Below are 20025 nucleotides of genomic sequence, written 5' to 3'. Positions count from 1 at the left end.
CGCTGGCGCCCGGCCTGCCGTTCCCTGGGACCGCCCTTCGCCCCGGCACACCAGCGGGCCCCGGGCCTTCCGGGCCCGGCTCACAGGAGCCACGGGGCGCTGGTACCCCCGAGGGGCGCTCGGGCTTGCGGGAAGAGGGGCTCGTTATCTCGGAGGAAACTAACGCCTCAGCCCCAGCCCCAGACTGGGGAGCCCAGCCTGGCCGGCGGTAACGGCCGCTGTGCCATGTCGGGCGAGGGGCGGCTGGGCCACGGCAATGGCGGTGGCGGTGGCGGCGGCAGTGCTGATGGCGGCGGTGCGGGGCAGGCCGGGCCGGCGGCCTCTCCGCCACATCCTGCCCTCGGCGGCTCGGCGCGGCCTCGGCGCTCCTCTCGGAGGCCCCCTCCCCGCCTCTCCCGGCCCTTCTCCGGCCCCGGGGCTCAGCTCCAGTCAGCGCCCAGCAGGCAGGCGCCGCGTTGTAGCCCCGCCTTTCCCATTGATGGCGGCAGCCGCCGGGCCGCCTCCCTCCGGCCCGCTCCCCCCAGCGGGGAGGCGCCACGGCGCGGAGTGACAGCGGCGGCTGCGGCGCACCGGGCGGGCGGGCGAGCGGGCGGCGGTGCGTGGGCCGGCCGCCCTCCTCCGCGGCCGCTCCTCGGCGAGGAGCCGGGCCCTCCGCGGCCCCCTGCCCCGGCCCGGACAGCGGAGTCGCCGCCGCTAGGAAGCCGTGCGAGGAGGAGGAGGAGGAGGTGGGGGCGGTGGCCGGCGGCGGGGACCCCTGGAAGGAGTGCGCGGAGGCGGCGGTGCAGCTGGCGCTCCGCGCCGGACAGGTGAGAGGATCGCTCCCCGCCCGCGCCGCGGAGCGCTGCCCGGCGGCGGGACAGGGGCGCGGAGAGGCTGGGGGTGCGGAGCAGGCTGCCCTGCGGCTGGAGCATCCTTCTCCCAGGCGGCCGTACCGGCTGCGCTTCGAAATGAAAGAAAGAATTGTGCTAGAGGCGGGCGGTTTGAGGAAGCGCCGTGTGGGCTTTAGGCTGGTGGGGCAGAGCTGGCGGGTAGGTGGCAAGCGGGCCAGGCCCCCGCTGCCGGAGACCCCGGCCGTCCCCTTCGGCCACCCCCTTCGGCCGCCCCCTTCGGCCGCGGGGGTCACGTCCAGCTAAGGACGAGGAGCCCCTTCAAGTGAAGGCTGGTTTATTTTGTAACTGGAAGTATTCTGATTTCACTTCAATAATACGGTGGAAAGAACTGTCAGCGTGAAGGTGGTTTTAGTAACTTTTTCAAATGTACACCGAGCGTTTATTCTATTACTGTCACGTTTTGAAGTGTGTGGTGATGTTAAGGTTGAATTTGTGTATAACTGAAGCTTTACGCTGTGGTGCCTTTATCCAGAATGTTGTGTATGTGCACGTTCCAGGACCAGCATTTAGTTTTGAGCAGCTCGTGCAGAGAAAAAATGCCCGTGTCAGGGAGGCTTTTTCTTCTTCTTTTACATACCGGTGTCTTCAGAGTAACTGAATTTCACTTGCTGGGGATAAATCGGCAGTGGCCTTGCAAAGATCTCCGTTAGCTTAGTTAAGATCCGTGTTTTGACACAGCAGAAGGTTGGTCATCTCAGGAGACATCCTGGCCGCACTGTGCGCAGCAGCAAAAATTGCACCAACTCTACCAGAGCCAAGAAATGGGATCAGCAGATTGTTCAGATGAGAAACTGAGTAAAACACAAACCTCAGCAACATGTATTTCTCTTCTGCTTCCATCTGCTCTATTTTGAAACTCACGTTGTATCTGTACACTATGATTTAAGAGCCTCCCTTTTCTATCTTGAGTTTAGGACCTGTAACTTTTCCTTAATGTGTGTTATTAAATGTATTTTCTCCTTAGTAGAAAGACACACACAAAGATGGAACAGAATGCCAGAGGAGAGGAGACTTGTTTTAGTAATACAAGGGAATAAGTGGATAATCCAAATTGGGATGACAGGTCATGCTCTCACAGGCTCTCCAAACAGCAGTGTCTCCAGCATACTCATTCTGCCAGCCATTTCACAGGAGAAACTCATGACTTGCTCACAGCCATAACCATCTCCAGACATTTAAATTGCCTAGAAGACCACAGCTGAGTACCTCTTCCTGGAAGATATAAACATGCCAGAAAATTCATCCTGGTATCTTTTTAGCTCACAATTTGCCATCGCTACAGTGCAACTGGCAGGAAATGCCCAATTCATCGGCAGCCCAAATTTAAACCAGTCAAAGATATTGTTTAAGTAGGACTTTGGAACTGTGTCGGGTCTTTATTAACTTTGTAACGTTAAGGTATGTTTTTAGTTCCAAAACCCATCAGAGATTCTTGTGGAGGAAAAGGTGCAAATAGGGCTGTATCTTTTATTTAAGTGTCAATCCACTTCTAGCTGTCCCCAAAAGAGTCTAGAGACAAGAACACAAAATGCAGTGTGATATAGGTTTGGTAGGACTGGATTTTTGTTGAAAGTTGACTGATCAAATGGGTCACCAAAAATAGTCGATTCCGCTGGTCATGTTCATCTTGTTCTTCTGCTTCTCTTCCCACCCCTCAGAGCTCTCCACTTTTGCCTCCATTGCTAGAAGTCTGCTTGCACTCTTTCTCCCCAGATCTGCCTCCTGTTTCCATGCCTGCTTGAAATGTCACCACTTTAGCCTTGCTTTTAAGGCCCTCCATTTTTCAGGACCATGGCAGGTTAGGAAGGCTTGGAATCATTAGAAAGTTTCTAAAAGAGACTTGGTGCAGGGGCCAACCTAAAGAAAGGCATGCAGGTCAAGATTTTGAATTTTTAGGGAAATGTAGACGGTAATACAATTTCCTGGTGTCCCCTTTTGTCCCCAAACGTGACTGTTTGGTTTACATTTCATGAGTTGGAGTAAAATGTATCTTCGTTCCAATGGATCGACATCTATGCTTTGGTATAGTTTCTTCTAAACTTCAAAGGCCATTAAAGAAGTGATTGCTTGAATATTTGTCAAAAGTTGTGTTGCTGGAATAACTTCTATTCCCAGGTTAAAACTGTGACATTCTCGCCCATCCTCTTACTTAGTTTCATTATTTTTATGAATGATCACAGACTCTCATTTAATACGTATGGCTTTTTCATAATGAGAGTGGCCATGGTTTTGTAACCTTGGTAATTGACCTGCATGAAAATGATGCAAAACCTGCTCTGTGAGGCCACATGTAATTGCACTTTTTGAAACCATTCTTCTGCAAGGTCTTCTATGAGTATGCTCTGCTTGCTGTATTCATGAGACTGTGCTTGTTGGTTTAGTATGACTTTTTGCTTAAAAAAAACCAGCATCCTTGATGCTGTTGAGAGCACTGAGTAATATTTGCAGAGTTCTCTGAGATTACAGTCAGAGAAACTTCACCAAAATGAGTGATGTACATATGGGTGAAAAAAAGGGTAAGAAACTCAGACTGGAAGCCATCACATTCAGTCCACACTAAGTACTTTTTGACTCTTTTTTTCAGAGGATATTTTTGTGAGGCATAAGAGACCTCACAGAATCCCACTGAAAAAAAAGGCATATCCGCTGATTCTAAAAAGCCAAAGTCTTTTTCCCCCATATTTGCACCCAAGGGATATTGTTAGGCTGTTGTCTATGGAACACAGACAGTTTTTTTTAACAAACTGGATTGATATTTCCTAAATTGTTTGCAGATAGTTATCCTTTTTATCTAGATGTTTAATTATGTGTTTGGGCAAATATTTCAGGACAATGTTGCAGGCAAGTAAAACCAACTTGGAATTCCCAGGATAAGGTGAGATAAAATACTTACCACAAGGACCTCACTGGAGGTGGCTGTCCTGGCAGGTACTGGGGGAGAAGGCGTCTTTTCCCTCTGTCCTCTTCATTCTCCTTTGTGTGAATTAGTTTCACAAAGGTGTTAGGAAAGGAGAAGTCCAGGACCATGACTGCACTGTGCCCTGCTCCGTGGGAAATGAAGAAGGGAGAAGGACAACTTCGCTCTTGCTCTGTGATGTGGTCTTCGTGCATGTACTGCTTGATGTAAATGCCCATCACTTTGCATAACACCCCCCCCACCAAATGCTCCCAGACAGGGTATTAGGATAAGATCTAGGCAATTCTTTGTTAGAGGGAAGGCAGCATGGGATAAGTGTTAAGTGGCTCTGCTGTAAATAACCACACTCCCAAAAACCAGCTGCTTAGAAATTGTTGTAAAATTTCCAGTCTAGATACAACCTATAATAGAGTATAAAAGACATTTACAGACAAAATACAGCATCTTGGTTGCCAGTTTTGTTGTACAATAGTGATAAGGAACAATCAGCAGTTTTCATTTCATCAACCTGTAGTTCTTCACCTGTAGATCTTTCACTTACCTATTGTCTGTTAGAAAGAGAGAAGCTTTTCTGGAGCTTCACGCCCAGCTGGGAAGACCAGGCAATTGCAGTAGGTGTCTTCAAACCTTGTTGTAAGGCTTCTGCAAGGAAAGGAGCTGAGTGATGTTGTTGGAGTAGTCTGAGGCCCCGGGCTGTAATACTCTGTAGGTAGATGATTTTTAGGGATTATCCAACATAAGCTGAATTCTGGACTACTCTGAGCTATTTGATGAATTTGTGAAGAATAAAGCTGTTTCCCCAATGATGCAGGGAATGTGGTCTTTGTGGGGGACACTAGCTTGGATTGCATACCTATACAAGCTGATGCAAATGCATATGAGTCCCTTTTGTCAGACCCTTCCTAGAATGCAGAGAATTATCAGGGATGAATCCATCCCATGGCACCACCACAGGTGAGCTGATGCAGATGGTGCCCATATGTAGCTGATGACCTCAGCATAGCATTGTGACTTCCCTTCTTCTGCTCTTCCCTTGACACATCAGTTACACAAGAGGCAGGGAGAAGCAGCACATCGTAGGACTGGGTAATGTGTGTCACAGCCCCTCAGCACAGGTCTGCAGAGGAAGAGAGAGGTGAGAAGGCCATCAGACACTGCTTCTGATCAGTCACACCCTTGCATAAGTCGCACCTCCAAAGTGACTGGAGCTTCAGGCTGGCACGTGCAGATCAACAGAGAAACAGAGTTAAAAATGGTCAGGAGCAATTGGAGAAAGGGTCAGAAATGAAAAATAATAAATTCAGTGCTGAGAGGTGCAAAGGATTGTGTTAAAAAGGGAGAGATCAAGTGCTGGATCACAGGGTGAAGAGCAACTGACTGCAGAGAACAACCACAGCAGAGAGCTTGCACCTCTCTTGTTTTTGCAGCAAGGCTCAGGTGTGATCTCACTCCCTCGTTGAGCACATACTGATTTAAATGGCTACAAAAATCTCCTTAATCTTATATTAAAACTGAGTAGAAGTCAAAACCATGGCACTGCTAAGAAGTTGTTGAAATCTTCTCTATTAAAAGGAGCATATTCCTCATCTATTTCACTATGCAGAGTTCTGAGCCCTGTTCTAAGCAGGGCATTTACTTGTGTACAGGCAGTATAAAAGTAAAGAACAATTAAATTGTAACAGAGTAGCATTTTTTTAGAATACACAACCAAGATGGCTGTATTGTTTTGAATTTTACTTTGTACTGAAGAGGAGCTCGAGGGCATTCCTAGAGTTGTGCTTTTATGCTCCTACAGCAAAACCTTCAAGAAAACCATGGAGGGCATTGAGGGGAGTAAAAGAAGTAAGTGTAGTTAATATTTTTATATACAATAGTGAAGCTCTGCAAGACGTCAAGCTGAAAAGTTTTAACCTGCCTTCACAAGCTCAGTAAATAGGCATAACTAGTGTTTTGAATACCTTCATTAGACACCTTCTGTACTAAAGCAACAGTTGGCCATATCCATTACTTGGCAGAACAATCAGCACACTCTTCAAACACAGTATTTTCTACTATGAAAACCAAGAGGCGAGACTGAAATTTGGGAGTTGCTGGTTCCCCTTCCCATGCAGCACAACTGTTTTCTTTGGTCATCAAGCATTTCTCAACACTTTAAAACTACTTTGATATTTGGAATAGTAGTGGATAGTGGAAAATTAGTTAAACAATTGAAATATTTGAAAGTTTTGGAAGGGACTTGGAATATTGGTCTTGTTGCTGCCAGTTTTAGTTAATATAATTCTGTACAAATAAGAGGTGTTTAATGTTTGGGAGTTTTTTTTGTTTTCCTAATTTCAAATAGTTTATCGTTTTCACTGGTTATAAAAATAAGTCAGCTCCATTTGCATCCTGCCTTCTTATTTTAATGAAAGAACAGAAAAAAACCAGAAATAAGATGGGAAAACTAGAAGAAAGCTTTTAACTGTTTTCCCATATGTGCATTTGCAGTTGATGTGGTTTAGTTCTGAGTTTATAACAGCTAAATCCTTATAAAACATGTCAAAGACTTTTCTAGAAGAGTCCAGGGTTAGATCACTGGTTCCATACCTAGGGAAAAGTCTTAAGTTTTTTGTTTTATTAAAGACATAGAAATTCTTTGGGAATTAGTGGGTGGTCAGCTCTTGAAGTTCCAAAAACCCATATACTCGAGATAAAATAAACTTTGTGTGTTTTCACTGGCAAAAAAAAAAAAAAAAAAAGAAACAAGTGGGGTTTGCCTTATTGCATGTCTTTTAAAGTAAGAGAGCAGTGGGGTATTGACCCTGTAAATTAAAGAAAAGAAAAGAAGCAGAGGGAGTTTCCATGAAAAATTCCTGAGTGTTAAGGCTCTTTCTTATCTTACATGTATTTTTTGTAATTTCCTAATTGGCTACAACTGCCATCATCCTTTTATTCTCTTAGTTGCGTTCCGTTCCTCAGTCCCTTTCTGAACTGTCAAGAGTGGTTCTCACAGAATGATTCAAAATGGTGTGTTTCCAAAGACTACTCATTAGCTCAGAAGGACTTTTTTAAAAAGTCAGAAGAATGAGAACACACTCTGGTAGAATTAGGCTTACAGTTGTTTTTTCAGGATTAGGTATAATTTTTCAGTAAATATATTATTTTAGTGTGCACTGGATGAATGGCCAACAACTATGGTCTGTGAACTTCTGTTTCAGATTATTAGGAAAGCTCTAACAGAGGAAAAACAAGTGTCCACAAAGACATCTGCTGCAGATCTTGTAACAGAAACTGATCATTTTGTGGCAAGTTGAATTATTTCTGTTCTGAAAGAGAAATTTCCTTCCCACAGGTGAGTGCCTATGGGATGATTTTTTTTTCCTTTAAGAGCTAAATATCTGACTGGCACTTCAAGGGAATTTTAAAAGTATCTATTTCTCATGTATATTAACCTATTGCTGTTGGACATTTTCACAGGACTCCTTTGTTTAAGAAGTATTACTTCCCTATACGTAGTACTTTATATTTTATTATCTTTATGTTTCTTAAGATATATATTGAATAGTCGTGTTTCCCCTCTAGGGGTATCATGTACAAAGGTTCCATGTGGATCTCCACTGATCAGTCCTCTAGTGTATAAGAATTCTTCCCAGGATATCTATTAAAATATAGTTGAAATTAATGATAGCAAATGTCCTGTCCTACAGACCTTTCTTCTGCTTTCTTTTGCCATGATAGGTAAGCATTTGCCAAATCAGGACAAGTACCGTATTTAATCACATCCACCCTGTGTTGTATGGAGTCCTAAAATGAGTGAGGAGCAGAGTTGTTTATCGTCATCATTTGATGCATGTACATGAAGAGATTATAAATTAGTATATGGGGTGTCAACCCAAGGTTTTAAAAAGAGATCAAATTATTGGCTTCTCTTGAATTATTATGGTCAATTTGAAAAATAACCATTCCTAGCACCTGTGCAGAATAGAGAGAGATTCTATGAGTTGTCTGGGTTTGGTTTGATGCAGAGGGTCTGCATCAAACATTTGACTTCAGTCTACATGGATAAAATGAATCTTCCTGCAGAGCCAGTGCAGAGCCTGTGTATCCTTTAAATGCTGTATGACTTCTTTCTAACTGTGTGCATCTCTGACAGAGATGAGCCTTACACTCCAGCACTGTGCAGAAATCAACAAAGATGAAAATCTGGAGGGCTCAGCTACTAATCTGGTTATCGACAATGCTGCTAGGAAAAAAAAACCCAACACCCCACCATAAGAAGGAACAGAAAAAACATTGTATACTAAATATGGCTTTCTAAATACGTGTTGTGTGTGATCACATCCTGAAGCAGTACTGTGCAGCACAATGTGTGGTTCTTGGCCACCATTCTCAAGAGAGTGCCAGGCTTTACGAGCCTATTATTTGTGTAATATTCCTTCGACTATTGCTGCCTGTGCTCCTTTCTCATCTCCACTCCTGTGTTGTGGGGTTTTTTTGCCTTGAACAGTCTGCCAGAGAACATAAAACATACACATAAAATAAGATTCATCAGAAGTGCTTAATTGAACTCAGAATGGGAACAAAAGTTTTAAGGTCAGTGTAAGACCTAGAAACTGAAGAATCCCTGACTTTATTAACTCTGTACAGTTAGCTTCTGACTTTATAGGCAAATGAAGGAATTGCTATTTCTTCAGTATTTTGCTGATGTTGGTTATTGGGTTTGGTTAGAGTTTGTTCAGACAGTAAATGCATTTATGTTAAACAATTGATTAAACTAGATTTAACTAGACTAGATTAAAACATTTGCAATGAGGAGTCCACAGTAGCAATCAAGGTTTAAATTCAAGTAAAACAAAAACTTCAAAAGATCGTGCACACTTTGTTTAGTCTGTTACTTAATCTTGCTGTTGGAAGCATTCTGCTACTTCTTCTCTCTTGATTCTTATGTTCTCTGAATCAACAAATGTACCTTAAGAGGAACATTAAAAAGTAAAAAAAAATTACAATACATTAAAAATTTAAAAGGGTTCTCATGAGAATCTGTGCCATTTGCACTGTGACAGTGATGAGTCTTGAGATATTGGAAGTGTACCCAGAAGTAAAGAGAAGTATTAGGAAAACACGTGGAAAAGAGAATTCTGTCCCACGTTTCATTCTTCTTCTCTCCACTTGGTTCAGTGATATGTATCATCCTCATTCACACTTCATCCAAGTTTTCATCTCTCACCACCCTTTGGTACTCTGACATCCTTCAAGTGAGTTTTTTCAAAAGGGGATTTTTCCGATAGATCTTTGAATTGTGGATAGGCACAGCCTGAAAGGCTGTATTGTTACACAAGTTGTCATCTTCAGTTTTAATTGTGGCCTTAATCCTGTAGACATTACAACCACGACACAGTCATTATAGAGAGTGACATCCAGCACTAGCTTCCTGGCCTTCTGCTCTCAGGCCTCCATACGGGGATAGGTGAGGGGACAGCCCTGGCTTGAACCTCCTGCATTCTACTGGATGACACCCTTGCTGCAGGTTTCAGCACTTACTATGCTACAGGTTTCCCTGCTGTTCCAACAATGAGTTTCAGAGTGGCACCATGGTAAGAACAGATGTATGATGAGAGTTGGCTAAAATCACTGGACTCATTTTCAGTGGGAGAAAACTTTAATCCAGATTTAAGGAGAGCTCATAGGCTGTCAAATTAACTACTGTGATAACATGGCTATACCTCCTGCTTCTCAAGCTGTTCATAAAATTTTGTCTCCAGTATTTCAAGCCAAGTGTTTTGCTTAGTTTGCATATTTTTACAGGACAGGAAGCCATAGAACAACACATCTCACGTTGACCTTGAGCAACTGTCACAGTTCCTAGTGTTGTATAACAGCAAGGGGCTTACTTTAAACTGTTAGCCCAAATTTCATTAAATGTGTAGCTAATTTATCCTGCATCCATTTTGGAAAAAATATTCTTGGACATCAAGACTGTATCAATGGCACTGCTGTTCCTCAGCTTCATGTTAGCATTTCTGTATGTGAGGACTGCAGCGTCACATCCCAGTGCAGGAAAAGGTGAGAAACAGACTTACAATACTTGAGAGCAAAACAACTCACACAGAAGTAGTCTTGTCTTTAAAGAGGTTACCATTTCATCTGTCTTGAACTGGCAAGGAAACAGCTACAGTTCAGGCTTTGGCTGTGGGGGTTGGCAGAGGGTTGAAGCAGAAGCATAATTTATGGAGAAGGTGGACAGTCTGAGAATGTGCTCCATCTGCAAGAAGATGAGCTTCCTCTGCAGCCAGTAGCACAGCCAAAGTGTGTGGTTGGGTTTATATGCTAATTACAAGATTTGTAAAAGATTTGTATCATTTGTCAAAATTATACAGCACCATGACAAAATAATGAAATATTTACAGCAAACAGTCTGCAAAATGTTACGTTTGAAAGAATTCCAAACGCTTGTTCTAGTCTTTCTCATTTCTCAGTTCCACACCAAGACTTTTCCTTCAGCTTTAATAGAGATGAAAATCCTAGTAAACATTTCCTTCTTCCCTCTTCATACCAACTAGGGGCCTATAATGCCATCAAAACAGTACTTTTTTTACTCAGGGAAAGCATTTGGAAAGTTCACAAAGTCTCCTCCTGTGTTGTCTGCGGAACATTTTAAGCTCACAATTGCAAGTGCTATGTGGCATCATGCAGCACTTGTTGAGAGCACAAGAAAAAATAGCTGCTACTCTAGCCCTGGGCAAGCAGCTATTTTATTTTATTGGGTTTTTTTTTTTCTCTTTGTGTCATCAAGAGGAGTTTTTTCATCTTCAACTGTTTGGAGGAGATTCTGAATACCACTACCAGCTATTTGAATGAGAAACCAAAAGCAAGATTGAGTGCTAGCAGTCTGATTCTGCACCTTCTGTACATGCAGCACTTAATTCAGATCTTTGAGAGTGACAGCTGCACAGCACTTAAAGAAACAGGCCGTGAGCAGTTCATGGGAGAGCAGGGATAATTAAGGTCAGCAGGAAGTGTACCAGAACTGGATGTTCATTTCCCAGGGAAAAAGGAGGGTATCTACTGAAGGAAAAGGATATCTACTGAAAGAAATTTGGACAGAACAACAGAACAGAAGATGAGCTCAGATTTCAATTTGTGCCTTCTGCATCCAAACAACAAAAAACCAATAACTTGTTGATTTTCTCTAGGTCACGGGAAAAAGAAAGTTTAGCTTTGTAAACCTCATTTCTCGAGTCAGTCTACTGTAAAAAATTCAAGTAGGAGTGAGATTGTGGATTTTCTAAGAGTGTGTTATTTCCTAATGACTGAATTTGGCTGCAGAAGAGAAGCAGCTACAGTTTGCAGTTTATATTACTTACTGCAATAGACAGTCCTAACCCATAAAATGACATTCTGCATTAAAAAACTCCTTCTGAAGTTCCAGGGGTGCCAGTTTAGATCCATTGTTGTATTCATTTTCATGACTTTTTTATATTTTGGGAAACATAAATGGAGTCCCTTTTTACCATGCAAAATAGTGTGCTATGAATTTGAGAACTCTCCTTCAAAGTTTCTATGAAAGCTCCTTATTCCGAGAAGAAAAAGCAGTATGTACGTTTATACATATAGATATAGATATAAAAATTAATTAAAATATACAGATATTAAAAATTAAGTATCTCTTCAAAAAGAGAAAGATGGAATTTGTCTTTTCACGTCACATCTCTAAACCACACTTGTTTTACTCCACACCAAATGCAGGTTTATTGCAGAAGAGTCCACTGCTGCTGGTTCAAAATGTGTCCTCACTGACAGTCCGACCTGGATTATTGATCCTGTTGATGGAACGTGCAACTTTGTGCACAGGTAAGTGGACAGTGAACTGGGAAGTACATAAAAGAGCAAAATGTAGCTTCTCACAAAGCCTCTCTTCTTCTTGAAAATGTTTTACCATGGTAGATTTATTCCATTGTCTTGTAAGTAGGTGTCATGCTGTCCTGGTTTCGGCCCATCAGGGAACAAAGACCACGATTAGCCTCAAGTACCGAAGAGGCTGAGAATTGCTCGAGGGCAGGGAGGGCTTAATTGCTGCTTAAGGTTCAGGACAAAACAGACCAGGCTACTTGGTTTGGGGAAGAAAACAGAAAATAATTTAATGCAACATCAACTAAAACATACCCACAAAAACCCAAAACATAACCAAAACGAAACAAAACAACACAGAGGAATACGTCAATGAAGAGTCCAACCAGCCTTTTTAAGAACACCTTCCCGCCACACCTCCCCTCTTCCCGGGCTCAGAGCCCTGATCCCGGGGTTTTTACCTTGCCCCCCACCCTGAACGGTTCGGGGGGGCAGGCAGTGGAGGTCTCAGTCAGTCTGCTCCCAATAGCTTCTGCCGTCTGTCCCTCCTCAGGACGGGTGAACTCCACACCAGTCCTCCCTGCGAGTCCGTGGGGTAACTCACACGCATGGCAGCCCTGCACGGGCTGCTCCGACGTGCACCCATTCCAAAGGCTGCAGCTCCTCTCTGCCTCTCGTGTGGGGCTGCTCTACGGCGTGCAGGCTCTCCAACACGGCCTGGGCCATGGCCGTCTCCCCACACAGTCCCTCGCCCGTCCGGGCTCACTCACATGGAGCTGCTGGTGGCTCTCAGTCCTGCCACGGATCTCCACAGGTTTCAGGGGCACAGCTTGCATTCTCGCCACGGCCTGCAGAAGGGTCTCCGGTCTACTGCTCCTCCTTCCTTCCTCCTCTGGCTGAAGGGTCCGCGTGGTCGCCTCCATCTTGTATCCCTCTTACACCTCCCGACCCGCATTCCAAATTCCCGTCCCCTAAATAGTGCTGGCAGAGGCGCCAGATTGGCCCAGGCGGGCCGGAGGTGGGTGTGAACCCAGGAGCCGGGGGAGAGTCCGCAAACTCTTTACCGGGTCTTCACTGCAACCCGCTCCCCCTGTTACTAAGCCAAAAGCTGCTCCTTGCTAAACCAGAACACATGCCTTTATCTTTTTGTAGCTCCCTTAGTGTATCTGAGGGAGTGTGTGTTTGTGCTGGGGAGAGCTCTATACTGTTATCTAAAGGTAAGCTAAAGTTTCTGCTGATTGCTTAATGGCCCACAGCTCTTGACTCACAGCTTGTTTATATATAACCGCACATGAACATGCAGAGGCTTGAGCTGAACTGGAGGAACAAGGCTGTGCTATGATGACATTTGGCCTAACGCCTTATGTGGTTGTTACCTATTCCTTGTAGTGGTGACGTTTTCTCCCTTTCAAATACAAGTGCTTCAGTTTTCCTAAGAAGTACAACCTTTGCACATATGTAAAGTAGAAAAAACAAAGTTGTACATAGATACTGTTTTTAGACTTACAGAATACTGCTCTGCAAAAGTAAATCTAGGGCTCGTTCTCACAGAAGTGCAAAACCTTTAATTCATCATTTAAGTCCTAGAAGTTGTAAATGAATGACTGCTTGTAATACTTCTGCTTAAAATATGTTCTGCCTTGTACTTTGTGATGTAACATAACTGCAGTTTTCATTAAATGAGAACAAAATAACTTGTTGGTGCAATTCCCTAGAATTCAAGGGGAGGTGGAGGGATGTCATGTGCTTTTCTTCAAGTGACATTTTCTCTTACTAGCAATATTTCCTGAGCCTTGCCTTCACAACTCTTTTTAAAACTTGTTTTTAAGAAATGAATTCCTTTCATTGTTTAAAGTGTAATAATTATACTTTAGTCAAAAGGAGCAAATTAAATACATGATGGTGACTGATGAAAGAGAGGGTAGAGGAGCTGGTTTCTCCTTACGTTGATGTCAGCAGCAAGGTATCTGTGCAGCTGGATTGCTATCTCTGATGCTTGAACTTGAACAGATTGTGCTCTTTAAAGTGATGACTTGTTATAACAACAGTGATGATTTTATACTGGGTAATTCAATTACACTAAGGCAAAAAGATCACTAAAATATACAACGCGTTTCGTGTAAAAAGCCTGGTATCTTCCTGTGCTTATTTCTTGCCTTCTCCAATAGTAAATTCAGTTTTAACGACACTGACAAAGAGGACAACAAAGGAGAAATAGTACAATGCCAGGAGCATTTTGACACAAGTAAAACCACAGAGCTCCATGTGGGTTTTTTTTGCCTGAGGGAGTTGCATAACGAGTAAGTCAAGAGATTTTTCATTAGTGATGGGTCTTTTCTTATTTTTCACAGATTTCCGACAGTGGCAGTGAGCATTGGATTTGCTGTTAACAAAGAGGTATGAAGTATGTTCTTTAAGATGAGTGTCTGAGATGTGGGTAGAACCCTCAAAATCACATGGGAACTTTCAATAAAATACTTTTAGAAAGAAGCTAGCCACTACTCAGGTTTTTCCACCCTTTTTTAATTCATGTGGTCATACTCTACTAGTCTAAAATGATAGTCCTGCAAAACCTACTTGTGCAAACTGGCAATTGAAAGATAATTCTTACAAATTATTATAAATATTATTATAGGATTTATGTGGGGAAAAAAGAGAGTACTGACGTGGGCAAGGTTTTGTAAGACAAAACCGTGGTGAGTTAAATAATAGTGTTGCCTATTTGTAATTGAAACACATCTCCCAGTGTTCTTATATTAGCATTATTGCTTCTTTCCTACAAGCGGTATCTGTGAAGGCTAACTGCTGCTGTGAGGCAATTCAGAACTGATTTCTGTTAAGACCTCTCTGAACTTATGGGCCTAGTTAATTTAATCTACCTTTATGGTTTTCTTAACATGGAGAATAAGTGTATTTCCCACGAGAGCTTGATTATTGGCGGGGGGGTGGGGGTGTGTTAAGTATCCAGCCTTCATATGTGCCATTTTCAGTCTCCTAGCTATACCCGATCACGCTACTGCCTTTTCTCTGTATGTTGTCAGCTTACAGTTTGATATATACAGAAGAAGGAGCTATTCAAAGGAATGTACCTTTTTCAGACTAATTGCATGATCTCAAATACATGTATAGCTGTAAGTGAAGCCACCAAGAGTTCCATGCAATAACAACATAGTTTTCAGGTGCGCTAGTGCCTGTTACTGGTTTAAACAGCACAATGTTCTGTACTTCTCTAGTTAGACTTTTCAAACATGGAATCTGCAGAGAAACACTTCCATGCTTTTCTGAAGTTTGTTCATTCCCAAAGATCCTTTTAAATACTACATATTATTACCAGACAGCTTTCTCTAATATTTATGTTTTCTAGAACACCATCATGATTTTGATGCTGCATAATTTGGGTTATGTAAACTGAACAAAGCTGAAACAAAAATAAAGAATGATGTTAAATCTCCCTCAGTAAACAAATGGGAAAAGCAGAAAAAAGTATTAAGCTGAAAAGGAGCCAAAGTACACACAGGGGAACTGACCTGAATGTAAGCCTTGAATGGTACTGAAGAAATTCCTGCAAATGTCTTCAGGGAAAGAGTCTATTAATAGTGTCTTCCTCAAAAAAACCCCTTGCCAGATGCAATGGGAATGGTGAATCAAATTCAGAGTACTGTGTCGGCTGTGAAGTGTGTTATGCCTGTAGGCACACATGCTAACTGTAAACTAAAGGATGAGTGCTTCATTAGGGGTTCTTTAACAGCTTGCTTTTGTGTGCGGTATGTTTCAATATGCAAATAGCTAGCAATACTTCATCAACATTTTCATGGAATTATTTTATTGGTAAACCATGTTACAGATCTATCTGTTTGCCTAAGGATAACAGATAACAATAATCACATGTATGTAGTGAAGTTTTCTTTTAATCAATCAAAATGCAGATGAGAACAGACAGAAGCAGACATGTGCCAAAAATGTACATCGTTGTACACAGGAGGTGATAAAAAATTTATCCCAAAACCAGATATCGTGAATTTGAAACACAGTAAATTCAAGCAATTGAACATACAGACTTGTTGTAGTGCCTCAAGCAGACCCTCAAAACTTCCCTGAAATTTGGGAAGTTTAACTATTCACCTGGATTAATTATGAGCTGGATCTCCCTATTTGGAGAGTTGTAATGTCAATGACCCCTAAGATTTTAATCCTTGATTATATAACACCTTTTTTTTCAGTGCTTGAATATCTCATGTTCCACAAAAGCCCGTGCTGGCAGAGACTAAAAACATGTGCTCCCATTTGGGCTGGCTGAGCCACTTTTGAAATGGCCTCACTCCTTTTTGCAGTCAGAGAGTTCTGGTTTCCAGATGGGCAAGGAACAGTTTTGGCACGTGCCACTTTGTCTTCCTTTCTCTGGACATCCAAATCTAGAACAAAGCAAGGAAGTGGACCTTCTGCCCTTGCAAGTGCTTTGAAATTTGCCTTTGTTTTGAGAGACATAATTTGGTGGTGGCCAGTTTCACTAGTGAAGATGGATCTTCTTTAGTCTCACTTCTTTTGATGTTTTAAGTATATAAAATCACAGTTGCTCTTCTTCTGTGAGGACTGTGGCTTCAGTGAAATAAACCAGCCCTGTGGAAGAGAGGGTGTGTTTCCCTATGCCCACCACTGGAAGTCAAGCAGCCTTCACCAATGCATGATGTGTTGGAGGTCTAGGCTGTCACGTTACTTCATGCCTTTTGTTTCTAGGAAATGTGACTGTTGGATAACATTGATCTGCGCTATACATTTATTATTCACATGTAATCATTTGAAATCACAGTCCAGGCAAACACTCTTCTTTGTCAATGCCAAATTTTGTAGAGGCCTGGCATGGGAGTCCAGGCATCAGGATGCACCTAAATGAAGGATCCATCTTCCCTTTGATCTTGAATGGTGTTTCTTCTCATGCTTAGGTTCAGGTCAGGCCTTGTATGTGCTTCTGTGGTCAACAGAATTGTTCTTTTCCTCATAAATCTATCCGTATCACCATTAAATCTCTTCTACCAAGCCTCCTTATTTTTCTGGCCTGTACTAATGTAAGGAGTAGCCTGTAAATTTTCTCCTGTACCCTGAATTCGTGAAACCCCACTGATACTTGATCAGCCAGCTCATTTTCCTAAACAGAGACCTCCCTCTTAGTCTCTTCAACTAATTTCTACCTATAGCCTTTATGAAAACTGAAGAGAGCCACTTATCTGTTAGAAATTCATTTTAGAACTCAGAAGAACAACTTAGTCATGACCTAGCTGTGACTGGTGTGGTATGAATGCTTGGTGCATTTCAGCAATGAGGCGTGCTTTAGATATTCTGTAATTATAACTTGGGCCTGTTATGCAAAATTATCTGAGGCAAATTGCTTTCACCATCCAGAGTTTTCACTGATGGCTAAACAATGAATACCCTGCAGCGTGCCTGGATGGGTGTTACTGTATTTGAATTCGATAATTTAAAAAGTGATTGTTAAATCTGTGTTCCTACAGTTATGCTTTGTGATATCTTGTATCTTTCAATCTAATGACGTACCTGTTGCTCACCAACCGTTTACCGCATTGCTAGAATCCATACTCTACTTCTGCAATACTGAATTCATTGTTAGCCTGTTTAATTAAATGATGTCTCCAGCCTAATTTGAGTTTGAAAACCCCCTTGCTACTTCTGCTAAGAATTTTCAACTTAGGCAATTAGCTGTAATAAGCAGGCAGCCGTTCTCTAGCGGAATGAATGCCTCGCCTTTAACCCACAGTAGAGGTGACAGCTGACACTTGGACACAGCCTAGTTACTAAGTAATGAACGGCTAAACCTTTGAGTTTTGTCATGCCTTTAATGCCTCCAAGTTCAGCTGGCACAACAGAAGCAGAGACACTTGGCATTTGATGAACCATCTCCATCTACATTGGCATACGCTTGTTATAGACTAGCAGTATGCAGATCTCAGAGGTGGACGACTTCAACACCTTGCAAGTCACTGTGGGTCTTTCCTTTGACTGTACACAAGGCTGACATCCTCATCTGCTGTGGGGCAGAATTGCCCTTGCTGAATGCAATACAGAAATAACACTCATATTAGTATTTCTTAATTAAGATACTGGTTTCATTTGTAATAGGTAAGGGTTCTTCTCAGTCATAAGGTGTCGTCAGTCTCTGAAATGTCAGAATGAGGAGGAGCTATTACTGAATGACTGGTGGTTTAGGTAGAAAGTTTCCTTTGCTCTTACTGTATTCCCAAATAGTTTATTAACAAATTTCATTGAAGTTCCCTATTCATGAAATCCTGTTTTCAAATATAATTAGATTAAAATCATTGCTAATCCCTCGTTTATTTTATTATGCTGGGTCCCCCGTTTATTTTTAGTTGACCGCTAATGTTAGTACATTTGCCAAAAGCTGACCGGTCAATGAAATCAAATGGTGTGTATAAAGAGAAGGAATGTAAGAAGGCATACTTCTTTTTAATCTTTCTGTTCTGGTTTTAAAAATATCTGTTTAGATCAGACTGTTTGGTATGAGAAATCTGGTCTTGCTTGAATTTTTATGCAAAGCTGTCACTTATCCTATGAAAGAGTTAGAGGTATAAAATTTGGGCATGAAAACTGTTTTATTGTGAAAAGTCCATTAGTGTTGTGTTTAAAAACAAATTTCTAGAATCTGCCTGGAAGCTGTTGAATTACTGGAAGCAACTGCCTACATTGCAGATATCTCGAAGGCCTTAATTTTAACAGAAATTGGTCCAAAACGTGACCCTGCGACTTTGAAATTGTTCCTTGGAAACATTGAGAGATTGCTCAAGGCCCAAGCACACGGGTAAGATATTTTACCATATATGTCTCACATTAGTGACCAAAAGTCATTAAAAGCACTCCCTCCCGCCCCCTGAAAGCAAAACCCAGACAAGTATGTGGCATGTTTTGCAATCTTGACACATAGGTTGAAATCAAAGGCCCTTTCTGCTTTCCATTACCATGTGTCCTTCTCGTGGGGTTTAGGGTCCGTGTGATCGGGAGCTCAACCCTGGCCCTGTGCCATTTGGCGTCCGGTGCTGCAGACGCCTATTACCAGTTTGGGTTACACTGCTGGGACTTGGCAGCAGCCACTGTCATTATTAGAGAGGCAGGTGGCACCGTGATAGACACTTCAGGTGAGTCAAATATCATTGTCTCTGTTGACTTTTGGGTGACCGAGTGGCTATTTTGGGGCAACTTGTGTTAACTCAATACAGTCTTCCTATGGCTCTACCTCATTTCTAGCAGCATCCTGTAGAAATGTCTGTACTCTCCACTAGAGTCTGGCTGATTATTCATGACACAGTGATGGAATTCCAGCCCAGGGTTTCATCACATCAAGATCTTCTGAGTCAAACTCTATTTTGATGACTGAATAATTCCTTTAAAGTATCAGATTTACAGTGAAGAACTAGCCCAGGAGAATGGTAGATGCATTCAGATTCCAAACAGATTTGGGGAGACATCCTCCTGAGAAAGGATGATTCCAGGTTATTATTTTACTCATTTAGACAGTACACATCTCACAGTAATTGTTTACTGGTGACTCCAGATAGGAGTTGCTGAATAAGATTGTCCTTCCCACCCCAAAAAGAGCCACGTATGAAATTGTTTCAGTGTTTCTGAACCTCCTGAATGACAACATGGTTTCTATTTCAGAACACATTGCCTTTTTACATAATGTAAGACAGTTCTCATGAATCCCCTTGTTCTCAGGGGGACCGCTGGATCTGATGTCCTGCCGAGTGATTGCTGCGGGCACCAGAGAGATGGCTGTGTTCACAGCTCAGGAATTACAAACCATTCACTACAGACGGGATGATGAAAACTAAATACTTAGCTATGGAGTCTACTCTCCTAAACTATGTTAACCTTTGCAAGATGGGTGGCTTAAATGGTACGTGATTTCAGCAGGATGCTTTCTGTGGAGATTGTCTGTGTCAAATATTTTTAATAAATTTATTACTATGTGGAAAGGCATAGGGAGATTTTTAAACCTCTAAGAATCTTGTTTCCTTTTGAATATGTATCTCTTTCAGCAGTATCTTTTTTATAAGATAGCATATTTTACTTGTAGTAAATTAGTCTCAAAATGAAGTTATCATTTCATATCTGTGGGGCTGATATTTAGTCTTTTGTAACACGCAGCTAAAAATGGAACTTTATTTTTACAGATGCAGATCTCAGGTAAACGAGCTTTAGGACTGTAGTAAGGACAAGTAGTTGAGAATGTGTGCCTATAATACCCTCGTTCTGTGATGCTTAAGAATGCAATAAAAGTGACGTTATTGTTTCCTAACTGTCATAGCTATATATCCATATATATGTATATCATAGAATCATTTTGGTTGGAAAGGTCTTTTA

At 42.2% G+C, this 20025-nt stretch overlaps 1 protein-coding gene across 1 annotated transcript; it reads left to right on the top strand.

Moving 5' to 3' along the window:
- The first annotated feature begins 256 nt into the window (after positions 1–256).
- LOC133629013 (inositol monophosphatase 2-like) lies at positions 257–19493 on the top strand. Its single transcript, XM_062019607.1, is given in 9 exon segments — positions 257–295; positions 489–806; positions 7005–7138; positions 11533–11637; positions 13986–14031; positions 14868–14920; positions 18305–18463; positions 18646–18797; positions 19378–19493. Coding segments are annotated over 9 exon segments (1122 nt in total).
- Positions 19494–20025: the final 532 nt, after the last annotated feature.

The sequence above is a fragment of the Colius striatus genome (assembly GCF_028858725.1).
Source record: "Colius striatus isolate bColStr4 chromosome 17 unlocalized genomic scaffold, bColStr4.1.hap1 SUPER_17_unloc_1, whole genome shotgun sequence".
NCBI classification, from domain to species: Eukaryota; Metazoa; Chordata; class Aves; order Coliiformes; family Coliidae; genus Colius; species Colius striatus.
Note: the sequence above shows the minus strand (reverse complement) of the source record. Positions and strands in the feature narration are given on the sequence as shown.